Source organism: Ciconia boyciana, chromosome 2, assembly GCF_034638445.1.
Source record: "Ciconia boyciana chromosome 2, ASM3463844v1, whole genome shotgun sequence".
Classification (NCBI taxonomy): Eukaryota; Metazoa; Chordata; class Aves; order Ciconiiformes; family Ciconiidae; genus Ciconia; species Ciconia boyciana.
The window spans coordinates 1,025,813-1,043,431 of record NC_132935.1 but is presented as its reverse complement, the minus strand read 5'-3'; the positions used below and the strand labels follow the sequence as shown (position 1 = coordinate 1,043,431).

Here is a 17,619-nt window from a genome sequence, read left to right as displayed (position 1 = left end):
TCGTTTTGTGAGGAACCGCGTCGGCTCGGTCCGCAGCAGCTCGGCTCCTCCCAGCGACATCTCCCAAGACAAGGCCCCGCGGTGGGATGGGACGCGTCACTCGCCGGGCTCACCACGGGCTCATTGATGAAGGCAAAGACAGGAGCGATCAAGGACCCAGATGCCGCCAGCGGCTCGAGGGGCGGCCGGGGTGGCTCCTTCTGTCTCGGCTCTGTCTGGACGGGAGATGCTGGGCTGGATCCAGCTGACAGGGAGCTGCGTCCATCTCCTCTTCTCTGCATCCCTCCACGGACACGTCCATTGTGTCCATCTCCTCTTCTGCATCCCACCACAGACATGTCCATTGTGTCCATCTCCTCTTCTGCATCCCACCATGCACACATCCCTTGCATCCATCTCCTCCATCCCACCATGCACATGTCCATCTCTTCTTCTGCATCCCACCATGCACACGTCCACTGTGTCCATCTCTTCCCAATCCCACCACGCACACGTCCATTGTGTCCATCTCCTCTTCTGCATCCCACCATGCACACATCCATTGCATCCATCTCCTCCATCCCACCATGCACATGCCCATCTCTTCTTCTGCATCCCACCAGGCACACATCCACTGCGTCCATCTCTTCTGCATCCTATCATGCACATGTCCATTGCACCCATCTCCTGCATCCCACCACACACATGTCCACTGCATCCAACTCTTCTCCATTCCACCACACACACGTCCACTGCGTCCATCTCTTCTTCTGCATCCCACCATGCACACGTCCATTGCATCCATCTCCTCCATCCCACCACTCACATGTCCATCTCCTCTTCTGCATCCCACCATGCACACGTTGGCTGCATCCATCCCTTCATCCCACCACACACACATCCACTGTGTCCATCTCTTCTTCTGCATCCCACCATGCACACACACATCCACTCCATCCATCGCCTGCATCCCACCATGCACACGTCCGCTGCGTCGATCCCTTCTTCTGCATCCCACCACGCACACGTTGGCTGCATCCATCCCTTCATCCCACCACGCACACGTCCACTGCATCCATCCCTTCATCCCACCACACACACGTCCACTGCATCCATCTCCTCTTCTGCATCCCACCACACACACGTCCACTGCATCCATCTCTTCATTCCAGCACGCACACGTCCACCCCTTCTGCATCCCACCACGGCCGCGCACATCTCCTGCACGTCAGGAAGGACAGCCGTGCCCTCCTGTGACCGAACTACCAGCCCAGCTGGAGAGGGGGGCCGGGCTTCCCCTCGCCCCGCACCGCGCAGGATCCGGTGTTGGTGCCGGTGTCTCCGCTTCAAGCAGGCATGGATAAACCAACCACGGTGCTGGTGCTCTGCTTTCCAGAAGCATCCCAGAGCCGTGGCTCGTCCTCATCCCTACACGGCTCGTTGGTGGAGATGCTCCGGCGTGGCCATGGGCCCGCGGCAGAGCATGGGAGTCCTACCAAGCACCACAGGGAGAGTCCCCAGGGCTGGATTTGCTTTGGAATCAAGATAGTGGGTGGAGGCACCTGCCCACCGGCCGCATTTCGGTGCTGAGCTTCTGGTACGTGGTGCCGCTGGAGACCTTGGCCAAGTTGTCTGGAGTTCATCCGTGGCTCCATCCGCTGTCCGCGTCCGTGCCTGTCTCCCACACGATGGGCTCCGGACGCATCGCAACCAGCCTTGGAGCTTGGCCATGGGGTGCTGGCGTTGAGCAGGACCCGGCATGCCCGTGCCGGGGGCAGGGACGCTGGCCGCAGCTCCTGATGGTGCCGGTGGCCTCTCTTGTCTCTCACAGGGCCTGAAGAAACCAAACATCGAGGAGATCCGCCACGCCAAGAACGCCGTCTTCAACCCTTCCATGTTTGGCAGCTCCCTGCAGGACATCATCAACATGCAGAAGGAGCGGTACCCCGACCGGCAGCTGCCCTGGGTGCAGACCCGCCTCTCCGAGGAGGTCCTGGCACTCAACGGGGACCAGACCGAGGGCATCTTCAGGTAAAGCCACCTACGGCTGCAGGGGAGACCCCCAGGATGGTGGCAGCCCGGACCTTCTTATGGGGGAAGCCATGGGAAATGGCTTCCCCATTATGGAAGCTTCACCTCATTATGGGGCAGCTGCCCCCCTCCCCATGTCCCCATGGGTGCCTTTCTTCTCCCGTGGGGCAGCGAGCAGCCCCCCAACTTCTCCTTTCTCCAAGGCCGTGGGGATTTCTTCACAACAGGGTCACGCCCGTTCTCTGGTGCCCACCAGAGTCATGTCAGGGTCTTGGGGTCTGCACGCAGCCTCCAGCCCCACATCGCAGCAGGATGCCACGTCCCTATGGGGCAGCAACCACGTCCCAAAATGGCTCCATCCCCAGCTGATGTCCCTCTTGGCTCTCCTTGAGCCCTGCATGCACCCAGGAGGACCCTCGAAGCCCCGGGCGGGGACGTTAGGCAGGTGGGTCCCCATCTCTTGCTTGGGGACCAACGTCTATTCCCCCTACAGAGTCCCCGGTGACATCGACGAGGTCAACGCGCTCAAGCTGCAGGTGGACCAGTGGAAGATCCCCACCGGCTTGGAGGACCCTCACGTTCCTGGTAGGACCCCAGGGCACTGTGTGGGGTGCAGAATCAGGCCCTCTACCCACCAGGTCTCACGTCTCCCCATCTTCTCCGCCTCCCCACAGCCTCTCTGCTGAAGCTCTGGTACCGGGAGCTGGAGGAGCCGCTGATCCCCCACGAGTTTTACGAGCAGTGCATCACCCACTACGAGAACCCCGAGGCGGCCATCGCCGTCGTCCACTCTCTGCCCAGGATCAACAAAATGGTGCTGTGCTACCTCATCCGCTTCCTACAGGTACGGCCGGGACCCCCCTGTGTGTCCCCCCGGAGCTACCTCCCAGCCTGGTTGCCTCTCTTGAGGTGGCTTTGGGTTCCCCAAGTTGCTGTGGGGTTACCCACGTGATGACCCCCCCATCTCATCCAAGAACCAGGAGGTCCACACGGTTCCTCCATCCGTCTCCCAGCACCCCATCACCACCGCCTTCCTCCTCCCACCCCAGGTGTTCGTGCAGCCGGCCAACGTGGCCGTCACCAAGATGGACGTCAATAACCTGGCCATGGTGATGGCCCCCAACTGCCTGCGCTGCCAGTCGGACGACCCGCGGATCATCTTCGAGAACACCCGCAAGGAGATGTCCTTCATCCGGGTGCTCATCCAGCACCTCGACACCAGCTTCATGGAGGGCGTCCTATAGCAGCCGCCACTGAGTCGTCCCCTCCCCTCCATGAGCCCCCTCCCCTCCGACCCCGCTCGGCCGAGGAGCACAAGCCGGACCCCACAGAAGGAGGGTGCTGGGTGGCTCGTCCCCCCCCACCACACCGCAGCACCCTGCCTGTCTCTGTCCCCCGCCCTGCCCGTCGTACGGTGGGACACGGGACCGTTCCCCATGCCCCATCCCGACCCTCCAGCCATCTCACTGCCCACCTCTTCGCCGGCCGGAGGGATCGGCCGCTTTGGGGGTCCCCAGGGACGGTGGCACCCACAGAGCGGGCGAGGAGCATCCCGGCTCCCCGGGGACGGGCGGCGTTTCCAGCCCGGGTGTCCTGGGTGGCCGTGGGTGGCAGCGGGGACCTGGGGAGCGGGTGACGGTGTGGGGGACAGGGGAGGCTGGGCAGGGATGGGGGGAGTCAAACGGGTCCCCCCCCACATCTCCGTTGGGGTTGAGTCTTTGGCTGAGAGCAGAGCCGTGGGGCAGCCGTGGGGCAGCCGTGGGGCAGGGAGCACCTCCAGGGCCGGGAGAAGCCAGCGGTGCTGAGCTGAGCAGGCGTGGAGCACCCGGAGACCGTGGCACATCGGGGACCAGAGTGACAAGTGTCCCAGTGCCAGGAGAGTCCCAGCCCGCAGGGAAGGAGATCGCGGGCACAACCGGGGCGCGTCTCGCGGCGGAGGTGGGTGCACCCAGGGGTGGGTGCTGGGGGTCCCTTTGGGGTGCCCCAGGTGGCTCATTGTGGCCGGTTGCCCATCCGGGGGTGCTGGAGGAGCTGGGCAGGCAGGTCGCTGCCCGCGCATGTCACGGTGCCCATCCCTGCCAGCGCACCGGACACATCTCACCACACGTCGGCACCACCGGGCCCCAAGGGACCTGTCTTGGCACCCACCGTGTCTGCTTGGCGCCGCTGGACCCATCACAGGTCCCATCATCTGCTCCTGGCCTTGAAAGACCCATCCTGACACCAACGATCTCTGCCTGGCGCTGCTGGACTCATCGTGGCACCCATCAGCTGGTCCTGCCCAACCCATCTTGGCACCCGTAATCTCCGCTTGGTCCTCCTGAACCCATCTTGGTGTCCATCATGTCTTTGCGGTCCTGCTGGACCCATCTTGGTGCCAGTCATCACCTCCGGGTCCTGCCCAACTCATCTTGGCGCCTGTCATGTCCTCCTGCTCCTGCTGGATCTATCTTGGCAGTCGTTATCTCCCCCTGCTTCTCCTGGACCCGTTTTGGTGCCCATCGTCTCCTCCTGCTCCTGCCCAACTCATCTTGGTGCCCATCATCTCTGCTTGGCCCTGCTGGACCCATCTTGGCATCTGTCACGTCCTTCTGGTCCTGCTGGAACCATCTTGGCACTCATCATGTCCTCCTGGTTCTCCTGGAACCATCCCGATGCCTGTCATCTCTGTTTGGTCCTGCCCAAAACATCTTGGTACCCGTCATCTCTTCCTGCTCATGCTGGACCCATCTTGGTGCCCATCATCTTCTCCTGGACCCATCTTGGCATCCATCATCTCCTTCTGCTCCTGCTGAACCTATCTTGGTGCCCATCGTCTCTGCTTGGCCCTGCTGGACCCATCTTGGCATCCATCATCTTCTGCTCCTGCTGGACCCATCTTGGTGCCCATCATCTCCTCCTGGTCCTGCCCAACTCATCTTGCCACCCATCATCTCTGCTTGGCCCTTGGTGGACACATCTTGGCACCTGTCATGTCCTCCCGCTGGACCCACCTTGGCACCCATCATCTCCTGCTTCTGCTGGACCTATCTTGGCACCCATCATCTCCTCCTGCTTCTCTGGACCCATCTTGGTGCCCCTCATCTCCTCCTGCTCCTGCCCAACCCATCTTGGCACCCATCATCTCCTGGACCTCCTGGACCCATCTTGATGCCCATCATCTTCTGGTCCTCCTGGACCCATTTTGGCACCCATCATCTTCTCCTGGACCCATCTTGGCACCCATCATCTTCTCCTGGACCCATCTTGGTGCCCATCATCTCCTCCTGCTCCTGACCAACCCATCTTGGCACCCATCATCTGCTGGTCCTCCTGGACCCATCTTGATGCCCCTCATCTCCTGGTCCTCCTGGACCCACCTTGGTGCCCATCATCTCCTGGTCCTCCTGGACCCTTCTTGGCGCCCATCGTCTTCTCCTGGACCCATCTTGGTGCCCCTCATCTCCTCCTGCTTCTCTGCACCCACCTTGGCACCCATCACCATCTCCTGCTCCTCCTGCACCCACCTTGGCACCCTCCTCCCCACTGCACCCCCACCTCCCCCCTCCCCACCGCTGGAGCCGAAGGGTCCCCCCGGTGCCCCACCCCCCACCCCCCGGCCACCCCCCAAGTGCCTTCGGCTCCACCCACGGGGGGCACCCACCATGGGGGATGGGGGGGGGCACCCACTGGGTGGGGGGCACCCATCAGAGTATATAGAGCTATAAAGAGAGTTATTAATTACCCCCCCCCAATTTTCAAGCCTATTTTCTCGAAGGGGGGGGGTGGGGGTGCAGTGTCCCCAGGGGTGGGGAGGGGGTGGGCTCCCCAGGGTGGGGGAGGGGGACCCAGCGCTACCTCCCAGCTCTGCTCACTGCCGGGGGATGGGGGCACCGGGGGTGGCAGCGGTGGGGGAGGGAGGGGGTCCCCACTTCCTGAATTTCCGTTTAATTCTGGTTTTTCTCCGAGTTTTATATTGATTTTTTTTTCTTTAATTTTTTTTCTCTCTCTTCCCCTCCCCCCCCAACCCCCCCCTTTTTTTTTTTGTTTTGTTTTTTTAAACTCGCGGTTTTATTTATTACGAAAAAAGGAGAAAATGCTTAAAAAAAAAAAAAACACACACAAAAAAAAGGGGGGGACAAACCCCCCTCCCCCCCCCCCCCGGCTGCTGCGGGGCCCCTCCCCCCGCGCTGGGGGAGGGGAGCAGGACCCCGCCCCTCCCCCACCCCAGGAAAGGGGGGTTGGGGAGGTGGGGGGAGGGGGTGTCCCCTGGGCTGCCGAACTCTGTCACTGGGGCGCGCGGACGTATGGATGCCCCGCCCCGTCGTGTGAATAAAGCAACGTATGGAGAGCGCGTGGGTGCTGCTTGTTCACTCTGGAGCGGATCGAGGGCTGGGGGGGGGGGGGCAAGGGGAGGGCACAGAGGCCCTATAGGGACTATAGGGGGGGCTGTAAGGACCTGGCTGCACCCTATGGGGTGTGCAGGGCCATATAGGGGTGCACGCGAGATGTATAGGGGTGGCTGCAAGCCCCGCCCATGCCGTATATCCTCTATAGGGGTGTATGTGGGTGGCCCCCTCCGCCACGCAGGCTGCATAGGGACGCCCCACTGTTGCGTTAGTGACTGTCGCACACAAATAGGAATTTGAGGAGTGGGGGGGGACGGACCCTCCCGTTGAGTCACGAGGCTCAGACGGGCCCCCTGGCTTTCTAAACTCCTTCTCAGAGAGGAGTCTAGGGGCGGCCGGGTCCAGTCTTAGTCTCAGCCTTGGTCAGCGGTTTAGTTTCTAAGGACGGTGTGCGCAGCCGCTCATTAGCTCAGGGCTTTCGTTAAGGCGACGGCATCAGTTTTACCCCCCCCCCCAGTCTGGTCGTGTTGAAGGAGCTGTCACGGCCAGAGCAGCGAGGAGTGCAGACTATCGGAGCAACGGACACAGATTCTTTGGGTTACCGGGGATAAATTCGCTGTCTGCAAAGCACGTGCAAACACCAGGAATACGAGTACGAATAACACGGCCGGCCACCAACACGTATATAACGCGGCCGGACACAACGCGTATATCAAGTATATGAGTAACGGGGCCGGACACAACGCATATATCGAGTATATGAGTAACGCGGCCGGACACAACGCGTATATCGAGAATGTGAGTAACAGGGCCGGACACAACGCATATATCAAGTATATGAGTAATGCGGCCGGACACAACGCGTATATCAAGAATGTGAGTAACAGGGCCGGACACAACATGTATATCGAGAATATGAGTAACGCGGCCGGACACAACACGTATATCGAGTATATGAGTAACAGGGCCGGACACAACGCGTATATCGAGTATATGAGTAACGCGGCCGGACACAACACGTATATCGAGAATGTGAGTAACAGGGCCGGACACAACGCGTATATCGAGTATATGAGTAACGCGGCCGGACACAACGCGTATATTGAGAATGTAACGCAGCCGGACACAACGCGTATATCGAGAACATGAGTAACAGGGCCGGAGACAACGCGTATATCAAGAATATGAGTAACGCGGCCAGACACAATGCGTATATTGAGTATATGAGTAACAGGGCTGGTCACAACGCGTATATCGAGAATGTGAGTAACACGGCCAGACACAATGCGTATATCGAGAATATGAGTAACGCGGCCGGACACAACGCGTATATCGAGAATGTGAGTAACACGGCCAGACACAACGCGTATATCGAGAATGTAACGCAGCCGGACACAACGCGTATATCGAGAATGTGAGTAACACGGCCGGACACAATGCGTATATCGAGAATATGAGTAACGCGGCCGGACACAACACGTATATCGAGTATGTGAGTAACACGGCCGGACACAACGCGTATATCGAGAACGTGCGTAACGCGGCCGGACACAACGCGTTAAAGATAAGGAAGCGGCTCTATAGAGAGAGATTCCTAAGTTTCCCGCGGAGGCCCTTGGGATAACCAAGTGCTCGACTCTTACCCAAAGGCGTCCCGAGGCGGGGGCAGAGAGGCTCAGCCCGGCGCCTGACCCCAGACGTCCGAGCGGTGCGCGCTGGGGTCTTCCCCCACGGTCTCTTTCTCGTAAACGATTTCACGCGATCTGTCACCTCTCGGGTGGCGCTTGGGTGGCTCGACTCATACCTCATGTCTGGGATCGGCGTGGAGTTTCCTCGCTTCGCGTTTAAAGGCGTAAGCTAGGAAAAATTGAGAGCGCAAGCTGGGCGAGGGGCGGTCGCACCTGGGAGGCGGGGGGCTCTTGGGATGGAGGCGTCTTTGGGTATCATAACGGTGTTATAACGAGCAAAGCTCACCAGAAGGACGGCGTTTTGTCAAAAACGGGGCAGGCTGTTGGCCCAGGGTGGCAAATACGCAGCTGAGCGGCTCCGTGACACCTTTAAGTTGCCCGGTTACGGCAGAGCCTGGGCGCGGCACCTCCACGCCCTGCGGGCAGCGCCCCGTAGAGCCAACGCGCCGAGTTCCACTGGCGCTGCCGGCGTCTGAGGGCGCGGGGCCCAGGGACCCGCGGGGAGCGGATTCCTCACGTCAGGCGCGCTCCGCCCCGGGAGCTGCTGTAGAGGGACGCCCCACCCGTGCCATACGGCCTCTATAGGGTGTATATGGTCATCGCCCACCACGCAGACTGTATAGGGACATCCCATCCATGCCATATAGCCTCTATAGGGTGTATATGGCCATCGCCCGCCACCCAGGCTGTACAGGGACGCCCCACCCGTGCCATACGGCCTCTATAGGGTGTATATGGTCATCGCCTGCCACCCAGGCTGTATAGGGACGCCCCACCCATGCCACACGGCCTCTATAGGGTGTATATGGTCATCGCCCACCACGCAGACTGTATAGGGATACCCCACCCATGCCATACGGCCTCTATAGGGTGTATATGGCCATCGCCCGCCACCCAGGCTGTAGAGGGACGCCCCACCCATGCCACACAGCCTCTATAGGGTGCGTATGGTCATCGCCCGCCACCCAGGCTGTACAGGGACGCCCCACCCGTGCCATACGGCCTCTATAGGGTGTATATGGTCATCGCCCACCACGCAGACTGTATAGGGATACCCCACCCATGCCATACGGCCTCTATAGGGTGTATATGGTCATCGCCCACCACGCAGACTGTATAGGGATACCCCACCCATGCCATACGGCCTCTATAGGGTGTATATGGCCATCGCCCGCAACCCAGGCTGTAGAGGGACACCCCACCCGTGCCATACGGCCTCTATAGGGTGTATATGGTCATCGCCCACCACGCAGACTGTATAGGGATACCCCACCCATGCCATACGGCCTCTATAGGGTGTATATGGTCATCGCCCACCACGCAGACTGTATAGGGATACCCCACCCATGCCATACGGCCTCTATAGGGTGTATATGGCCATCGCCCGCCACCCAGGCTGTAGAGGGACGCCCCACCCATGCCACACGGCCTCTATAGGGTGCGTATGGTCATCGCCCGCCACCCAGGCTGTATAGGGACGCCCCACCCGTGCCATACGGCCTCTATAGGGTGTATATGGTCATCGCCCGCCACCCAGGTTGTATAGGGACGCCCCACCCATGCCGTACGGCCTCTATAGGGTGTATATGGTCATTTCCCGCCATGCAGGCTGTATAGGACACTCTACCCATGCCACACAGCCTCTATAGGGTGTATATGGTCATTGCCCACCACGCAGACTGTATAGGGATGCCCCACCCATGCCATACAGCCTCTATAGGGTGTGTATGGTCATCCCCTACCACGCAGGCTGTATAGTGTGTATAGGGCTCCCCCTGCAAGCAGTATAGCGTGTACCAGGCAGTATAGGGTGCATAGGGCAGTGTATGTGCCCCACTCCCCCGGGGGTGTATGGGGTATATATATACCATCCAGGGGGTGTAGGGACGCACACGGGGTGTATAGGGGGTGCTGGGAGGTGTGTAGGGGCCAAACAGGGGGCCTATAGGGGGTGCATAGGAAGAGATGGGGGTACATAAAGCCACACGGGATGTATATAGGGGCACGTAAAGGAGCCCAGGGCGTGTAGAGGGGGAGCTTGGGGCATATAGAGGGTTTCTATAGGGGAGCACGGGGTGGGGAGGGGTACAGGGAGGGTATGAGTATGTATAGGGTACACAGGGGGTGCATGGTTGTCTGTAGGGGCGGGTGTGTGTCTATAGGGGTGTATGGGTGTCTATAGGGGCACATGGGTGGATATGGGTGCATATAGGGGCACATGGGTCTATACAGGGGTGTGGCCGTCTCTATAGGGGTGGGTGGGTGCGTATAGGGGTGCACAGGTGTCTGGGGGGACTGGTGTCTATAGGGGGTCTGGGCATCTATAGGGGTTTGTGGGTGTATATAGGGGTGTGTATAGGGGCACACAGGTGGTATGGGTGTCTATATAGAAGTATGGATGTCTGTAGGGGTGGGTGGGTGTCTGTAGGGGTGTGGGGGTGTGTATAGAGGCGGCTGGGTTTCTGTAGGGGGTACAGGTATTTATGGGGCGGGTGGGTGTCTATAGGGACACACAGGTGGGTGTGGGTGCGTATAGGGGCATATGGGTCTATAGAGGGGTGGCCGTGTCTATGGGGGGGCGTGTATAGGGGTGCAGAGATGTCGGGGGGTTGGTGTCTATAGGGGGTCTGGGCGTCTATAGGGGTGTGTATAGGGGCACATGGGGGTAGGGGTGTCTATAGACTATAGAAGTATGGATGTCTGTAGGGGTGGGTGTGTGTCTATAGGGGTGTGTGGGTGTCTATAAGGTGTATGCGTATTTATAGGGGGGTATGGGTGTCTATAGGGGCAGGCAGGTGTATAGAGGGGTGCGGGGGGGGTGTGGTTGTGTATAGGGGTACCTGGGTGTCTACAGGGGTGCATGGGTGTCTATAGGGGTGTCTGAGTGTCTATAGGGGTGGGTGTATATAGCGGTGCACAGGGGGTGCATGAGGGTATATATAGGGGTGTATGGGTGTATACAGGGGTGCATGGGGGTGTATAGGGGCGGGTGGGTGTCTATAGGGCACACGGGGGGTGTCTAGAGGGGGTATGTGTGTCTATAGGGCTGGGTGAGTGTCTATAGGGGAGGTGGGGTGTCCATAGGGGTATGGGCGTCTGTAGGGGTGCGGGTGTCTACGGGGTGGGTGGGTGTCTATAGGGGTGCGTGGGTGTCTACAGTGGTGCATGGGTGTCTATAGGGGTGCACGGGTGTCTATGGGGGGTGGGTGTCTACAGGGGCAGGTGGGTGTCTATGGGGGGGTGGGTGTCTATAGGGGTGCACGGGTGTCTACAGGGGCAGGTGGGTGTCTATAGGGGTGCACGGGTGTCTATAGCAGTGCACGGATGTCTATAGGGGTGCACGGGTGTCTATAGGGTCGGGTGGGTGTCTATAGGGGTGCACGGGTATCTACAGGGGCGGGGCGGGGCCTGCCCGGGTCCCGCCCCCGCCGGGCTCCCCGGGGCGGGGCAGGCTCCGCCCGGAGCGGTGCCGCAGTCGGACCGGCCCGGGCCGCTTCCGGTGCCGCTTCCGGGACTGGGGCCGGGGCCGGGGCCGCTGTCAGGGCCGGGGTCGGGGCCGGGGCCGGGGCCGGGATGCGGCTGCCGCCAGCGCTGCGGCTGCGGCTCCGTCCCGGGGCGAGCGGGGCGGCGGGGCCCGGGGCCGGTTACCAGCAGGGGCAGCGCCCGGGGCCGCGCACCCGCGAGTACTTCTACTACATCGACCACCAGGGCCAGGTACCGGTACCGGCACCCGCACCGGCACCGCGGGGAGCAGCCGGGGGGAGCAGCCGGGGGACCCCGCCCCGCCGCGGGGCTCGGCCGGAGGCGACGGGGACGGGGACAGGGACGGGGTGTCCTTGGGGGGACGGGGACGGCGGCACCGGGGGTGGAGCGGGAGCACCGGATCCCGGGTGGGTCCCAGTCAGATCCCATAACGATCCCGGGTGGATCCTGCTCAGATCCCGGCTGGCTCCCAGACAGATCCCGTAAAGATCCCGCTCAGATCCCAGGTGGCTCCCATAAAGATCCCAGGCGGGTCCTGGATGGATCCCGGGTGGATCCCATAAAGATCCCAGGGGGATCCTGGTTGGGTCCCAGACAGATCCCATAAAGATCCCAGTCAGATCCCAGATGGGTCCCATAAAGATCCCGGGTGGATCCCAGTCAGAGCCCAAGTGGATCCTGGGTGGATCCCATAAAGGTCCTGGGTGGGTCCTGGATGGATCCCGCTCAGATCCCAGGTGGATCCCATAAAGATCCCAGGTGGATCCTGGTTGGGTCCCAGACAGATCCCATAAAGATCCCAGGTGGGTCCCATAAAGATCCCGGTCGTATCCCAGGTGAATCCCATAAAGATCCTGGGTGGATCCCAGATGGATCCCAGGTGGATCCCCAAAGGACCGTAAATGGACTCAGGACAGATCCCAGACAGACCCCAAACAGATCCTGCATGGACCCAGGACAGACCCCGGTCAGATCCCAAATAGAACCCACACGGACCCGCGACAGATCCCAGACAGATCCTGGATGGACCCAAGACAGATCCCAGACAGATCCCAAACAAAGTCCAGACAGATCCCCCAGGCAGATCCTGGACAGGCCCCAGACAGATCCCAAAAAACCCATAGATGGACTCAGGGCAGATCCCGGATGGACTCCAGACAGATCCCAGACAGACCCAGGACAGACCCCAGATGGATCCCAGACAGATCCCAAACAGACCCCACATGGATCCAAGACAGATCCCAAGTGGATCCCAGACAGATCCCACATGGATCCAAGACAGATCCTAGGTGGATGCCAGACAGATCCCAAACAGACCCCAGATGGATCCCAGACAGACCCCAGATGGATCCCGGACAGATCCCAAACAGACCCCACACGGATCCCAGACAGATCCCAGGTGGATCCCAGACAGGTCCTGGACAGACCCCAGATGGACCCAGGACAGACCTGAGATGGATCCCAGACAGATCCCAGACAGATCCCAAAGAGACCCCACACAGATCCCAGACGGGATCCCGGAAAGGCCCCAGTCAGACCCCAAAGAGATCCCAAGACGGACCCAGGACAGATCCCGGCCGGCCCTTGGGTGGATCCCCAAAGGATCCCAGCCAGACCTGGATCTGCCGGCAGCTTCGGGGGGGTTGAGGCTTTTCCCGCTCTCCCGCAGCTTTTCCTGGACGACACCAAAGTCAAGAACTTCATCACCTGCTTCAAAGGTACCAGGACCCCCCCAACCCCCCCGGGACCCTCCCAAACCCCCCCTCATCCTTAATTGGGACCCGAGTCTTAATTGGGACCCGAGTCTTAATCGGGATCCCATCCTTAATCGGGATCCCATCCTCAACCGGGGTCCGAGCCCTCGCCAGCCGGGGAGGGGAGAGGGGACACCCCCCCCCCCAACTCTGACGCCTTTGCTGGTGACATTTCCATATTAACCACCTTGTTATGCATAATTTGCATATTAATTACCTTATTAATTAAGCAGCTCCTGCTTTATAACTCCCCTTTGCGTTTGCCGGCGCGGTTAAGTCCTGCCGAGCCGACTGCTCCTCCCTCCGCCCACCCCCCAAAACGGGGGCGCATGAACGAACAAACCCCCAACCCCGCGGTTAATTACCCCACCGCGGGTTAATTACCCTCCTCGGGGGTTAATTACCCTCCCCGGGGGTTAATTACCGGGGAGCGGCGAGCTGACGGCTGTCCGGCTGTCCCGGCAGACGTAGGCTTCCTCACCTTCTTCTTCAAGCGGCTGGAGCCGAACCGGAGCGGGCGTTACGAGGCCGAATTCCCGTTCCTCTCGCTCTGCGGACGGGAGCGGAATTTTCTCCGGTGCGACGATCGTCCCGTCGTCTTCACCCAACTCCTGCCCGGCTCCGGTGAGAACCGGCTCCTCTCCTACTGCGGCGGCGGCGAGCGCCTAGCCGTACCTTTCCAACCGGAGAGTTTGGTGATGTTACCGGAAAATGGGCGGCTCTATCACCCGGCACCGGTAAAAGCCGGTGGCGTGGGTTTGGTGCGCTCGGCGTTGGCTTTTGAGTGGAGTCCCTGCTTCGAGTACGGTCGGGGGCCGGCGCAGCCCCCCACTCATTTTATCTGGGAAGGGCGGCGCTACCGGCTCACCGAGGAATTGCTGCCGCTGCTCCGAGCCGGCGAACCGGGCTGTGCCGGGGAATCCCCGGCTGTCCCCGTCACCCCGTCCCAGGGCTGAGCTGGGGACCCGTCCCCAGCACCCCCATGCCGATGGGAAAATGGGTGGCAGAGCCCAGCACCGGCTCACCGCCGCGGGGTGGGTGCTGCCGCGGTGCTGCCGCGGTGGGGTGGGTGCCGCCGCGGCAGCCGGGACCCCCATTAATCTGTGAAAAAACAAGAGCTTAAACGGCGTGACCGAGCTGTGCTGTTCCCTCGCCCCGAGGCGCCGCGGGACGTGGGGTACGGGGGGGCTTTGGGGGGGCCGAGGCAGGAGCACGGCGTTACAGTAGGGGCTGCCTGCACCGCGGTTACCGTGTCTGCCAGGACTCCGCTCTCCCGGCACCTGCCAAGCGGCAGCAATTTATTAACCAGCCTCCCAGTGTTAATTAACCGGCACGGTGTGGACGCCGATCCGCCCGTAAGCCGGCACGCTGTCCCGGTGACACGAGGCACTGCCGGGTGTTGCCGGTGGCACCGGGTCCCCCCCGGCTGCGGCTGATGCTGGTGGCACGGTGACAGTAAAAGGGAGAAGGGGCCGGAGAAACACCGGGATGAGGAGGAAACACCAAATTTGGGGAGGAAGGAGGGGTTGGGGGACAGCGGTGAGGCCACGGCGGTTCACCGGGTGCCACGGGGCGGGATGAGGGCTCCGAGCTTCGCCCGAGCTACAAGGCAAAGTAGTCAAGGGCGCCGTGCCGGCAGAGGCTGGCGGTCCAGACGGTGTCGGCTCTGCCAGAGCTCACCAGCATCCGGCACAGCTCAGCGCTCACCGCGGCGAAACGTTCCTCATCCACCGCGTCCTCGAAGAGCCAGCCGGAGGCGGAGGGCGGCCGGGGCGGCTCCTGGCTGTAGCAGTCCACGGGGTAAGGGTAGACGACCAGGCGTAAATCCGGGAGAACCACGGTTTTCCGTAACAAGGTCTTGAGTCCCGGCGTGGAGAGAGGGTTGCCGAAAAGTCCCAGGCAACGGAGGCGGGAGCAGCGGCAGAGCGCCGGCAGCAGAGCCTCCAGCCGGGCGTCCGTCAGCCGGCACTCCATGAGGTCGAGGTGGAGGAGCGAGGCCGAGGTCTCCTCCAGGAGATGCCGGAAAGGTTGGAGAAGATTTTCGGAGAAATCGTGGCCGCTCAGGTCCAATTTCCGCAGCGCCGGAGCGTGGAAGCTTTGGGAAAGGAAGGCGAGGTCGCCGGGAAGGAGGTAGCAGAAGGCCAGCTCCAGGCTTTCCAGCGGCGCCTGCAGGTCGCTGCCGGGAGGAGAGAGTGAGCCGGGAGGGAGCTGCCGCCGGACTCAACCTCGTATTAAATCTTTGAACAACGGGACGGGGACGGTTCCCGTATTCCCGGAGGAACCGCGGCGAACCCGCCCGGATCCCGAGCCGCCGCGCACGAGCCGGGCCCCGTGAATTCCCCCCCCAGGCGTGGAAAGAGCAGGTTGGGGACCTGCTCCACCAGGAACTTACCCGAGAAGTTGCCTCAGTTTCCCCGAAAGCCTGGAGGAACCCAAGTTGAGCTCCTTGAGGCACGGCAGCTTCCCCAGCTGCGCGGCGAGGTGCCAGAGACCGGCATCTGTCCCCGCCGCGAGCCGCCGCACGTCGACGTTGCTGTAGGGCAGCTTGAGGCTGAGGAGGTCGGGGAACCTGGCGAGGTGCGGCAAAACGGCGCAGAGACCGGCCAGCCCCAGGTTGTTGAAACGCAGATCCACCCGCCGCACGCCGGCCGGTTCCAGGGACTCCAGCAAACTCACGGTGCCGGCAACGGAGAGTTCCTCGGCGTGGAAATCCCGGCATTTGAGGCGCAGGGGGCCGGCGACGCCGGTCTGCAGGGCGTCCCGCAGGACGCCGTAGGACGTGCCGTTGACGAAGAGATCGGCGCGGACCTCCACGCCGACGGGTTGCGGGGCCGCCGAGGCGCCGGAGGGACCTTTACGCCGCTTGGAGCCGCGTTTCAGACACTCGTTTTGGTGTTTGGAAACCTCGATGCAGGCTTTGGCCAACGCCACCGTGCCGGACCACAGGCTCATCCCCTCCGGGCCGCGGTCGGCGTCATCGTCCTGGAGACCCGTCATGTCCAGCACCCGCAGGCGGCACCGTCCCTCGCTGGGCGAAGACAAGAAATCGGTGAATAAATGAGTGGGGAAATCGGGGAACCGAAGGGCACGGCCGGCTCCCGGCAGAGCCGTGGCCATCCGGCAACTCGCTCCAGCCCCGAGGCGGGGTGAGGGTCGCGGTCCCGCTTTCCTCCCACATTGCCGATGCACTAAATGAGCCCGGCACCAACCGGCGGCTTTCTCCTCCACCGTGGCCAGAGCTCACAGCCCCAGGACGAGCATCGTCGCCTCCATCACCCCGAGGAGGAAGGAAACGGCTCCTGCCCGTCCCGGTGGAGTTTGGCGTCGCGGTACCCACCTCGTGCCGCGGCAGGGCTCCTCCAGCGCCCGGCGGAGATGCGCCACGACGGCCAGGATGACGGCCTGGACGCACAACTTGCTGGGTTTCTCCTCGAGGAACGGGTGACGGCCGCGGTGACGGCCGCGGTGACCCAACAGCCGCCGGAAGCTGAGGACGGGGAAAGGCCACGTCCCCACCAGGTCGCGCAGCGCCAGCGTCCGCCCGTCCAGGAAGGCGGCTTGGAAGAGGACGGGGTAAAGCTCGGCGGGGAGGAGGGCGAGGGCGCGGCGGGCGCCGGGGCGGTGGCTCACCAGGCGGCGGGCGCAGAGGAAGACGAGGGAGTGCATGGCGCCCGGCGCCGAGGGGCTGCAGGGAGAAGAGGAGCGGGGGGGCGGGGGGGACACAGGCTGGGACCCCCCGCTGGCCCCGCCCCGCCGGTCTGGCAGCGAGGGGCTCGCCCCCCCCCGGCTCGCCCCCCATCAGTGGGGCACCCCACAGCACCCCAAACGCAGCCCCCCACCAATGGGAACCCCATAGTGGGACCCCTCACCCAGCCCCCCCCAAAGGGGCACCCCATGTTGGGACCCCTAACGCAGCCCCCCCACCAAAGGGGCACCCCACAGCACCCCAAACGCAGCCCCCCAACAGGAACCCCATGTTGGGACCCCTCACCCAGCCCCCATCAGTGGGGCACCCCACAGCACCCCAAACCCAGCCCCCCAACAGGAACCCCATGTTGGGACCCCTCACCCAGCCCCCATCAGTGGGGCACCCCACAGCACCCCAAACCCAGCCCCCATCAGTGGGGCACCCCATGTTGGGACCCCTAACCCAGCCCCCACCACAGGGGCACCCCACAGCCCCTCCACCCCCCATCACAGGGACCCCAGCACCCCCAAACCCCCGCCGCCCCCAACATGGCGGCCCCCGCCGGCCCCGCCCACTCACCGCGCGCCCGCAGCCCCCCACTCTCCGCCGGCTCCCCTGGTTGCCCCGCTCCCGCCGCGCTTCCGGGCATGCGCGCTGACGCCCAGCAC

At 62.3% G+C, this 17,619-nt stretch overlaps 3 protein-coding genes across 7 annotated transcripts in view; 2 read left to right on the top strand and 1 right to left on the bottom strand.

The window, feature by feature from the left end:
- ARHGAP39 (Rho GTPase activating protein 39) overlaps positions 1-3,289 on the top strand; it is a 149,286-nt gene extending 145,997 nt beyond the window's left edge. For all 5 annotated transcript variants that reach the window (XM_072851778.1, XM_072851776.1, XM_072851777.1 and 2 more), the window contains 4 exons: positions 1,811-2,010; positions 2,504-2,595; positions 2,685-2,854; positions 3,060-3,289. In XM_072851778.1, the coding sequence (XP_072707879.1) occupies positions 1,811-2,010; positions 2,504-2,595; positions 2,685-2,854; positions 3,060-3,254 (657 nt within the window). In that variant the 3' untranslated portion in view covers positions 3,255-3,289. The remainder of the gene's footprint in view (positions 1-1,810; positions 2,011-2,503; positions 2,596-2,684; positions 2,855-3,059) is intronic.
- An 8,226-nt stretch (positions 3,290-11,515) lies between these two features.
- On the top strand, positions 11,516-14,390 carry C2H8orf82 (chromosome 2 C8orf82 homolog). The gene is made up of 3 exons (XM_072851774.1): positions 11,516-11,740; positions 13,179-13,227; positions 13,729-14,390. Exons 1-3 carry the CDS (start codon positions 11,600-11,602, stop codon positions 14,217-14,219), a joined length of 681 nt encoding a protein of 226 aa, XP_072707875.1. The 5' UTR covers positions 11,516-11,599; the 3' UTR covers positions 14,220-14,390.
- Positions 14,391-14,508: 118 nt separating this feature from the next.
- LRRC14 (leucine rich repeat containing 14) lies at positions 14,509-17,604 on the bottom strand. The gene is made up of 4 exons (XM_072851773.1): positions 17,531-17,604; positions 16,601-16,948; positions 15,656-16,291; positions 14,509-15,439 (listed from the first exon to the last, which is right to left on the bottom strand). The coding sequence occupies exons 2-4, from the start codon at positions 16,927-16,929 to the stop codon at positions 14,866-14,868; spliced, it is 1,539 nt and encodes a 512-aa protein (XP_072707874.1). The 5' UTR covers positions 16,930-16,948; positions 17,531-17,604; the 3' UTR covers positions 14,509-14,865.
- Positions 17,605-17,619: the final 15 nt, after the last annotated feature.

Bases quoted from the DNA above. Each gene is read 5' to 3' on its own strand.
- LRRC14 (XM_072851773.1), bottom strand. From the start codon at position 16,929: ATGCACTCCCTCGTCTTCCTCTGCGCCCGCCGCCTGGTGAGCCACCGC. The intron at 16,292-16,600 runs GTGGGTACCGCG...GTCTTCGCCCAG, and splicing joins GAGCCCTGCCGCGGCACGAG to CGAGGGACGGTGCCGCCTGC. The intron at 15,440-15,655 runs GTAAGTTCCTGG...TCCTCCCGGCAG, and splicing joins AAACTGAGGCAACTTCTCGG to CGACCTGCAGGCGCCGCTGG.
- C2H8orf82 (XM_072851774.1), top strand. From the start codon at position 11,600: ATGCGGCTGCCGCCAGCGCTGCGGCTGCGGCTCCGTCCCGGGGCGAGC. The intron at 11,741-13,178 runs GTACCGGTACCG...GCTCTCCCGCAG, and splicing joins ACATCGACCACCAGGGCCAG to CTTTTCCTGGACGACACCAA. The intron at 13,228-13,728 runs GTACCAGGACCC...CTGTCCCGGCAG, and splicing joins CTTCATCACCTGCTTCAAAG to ACGTAGGCTTCCTCACCTTC.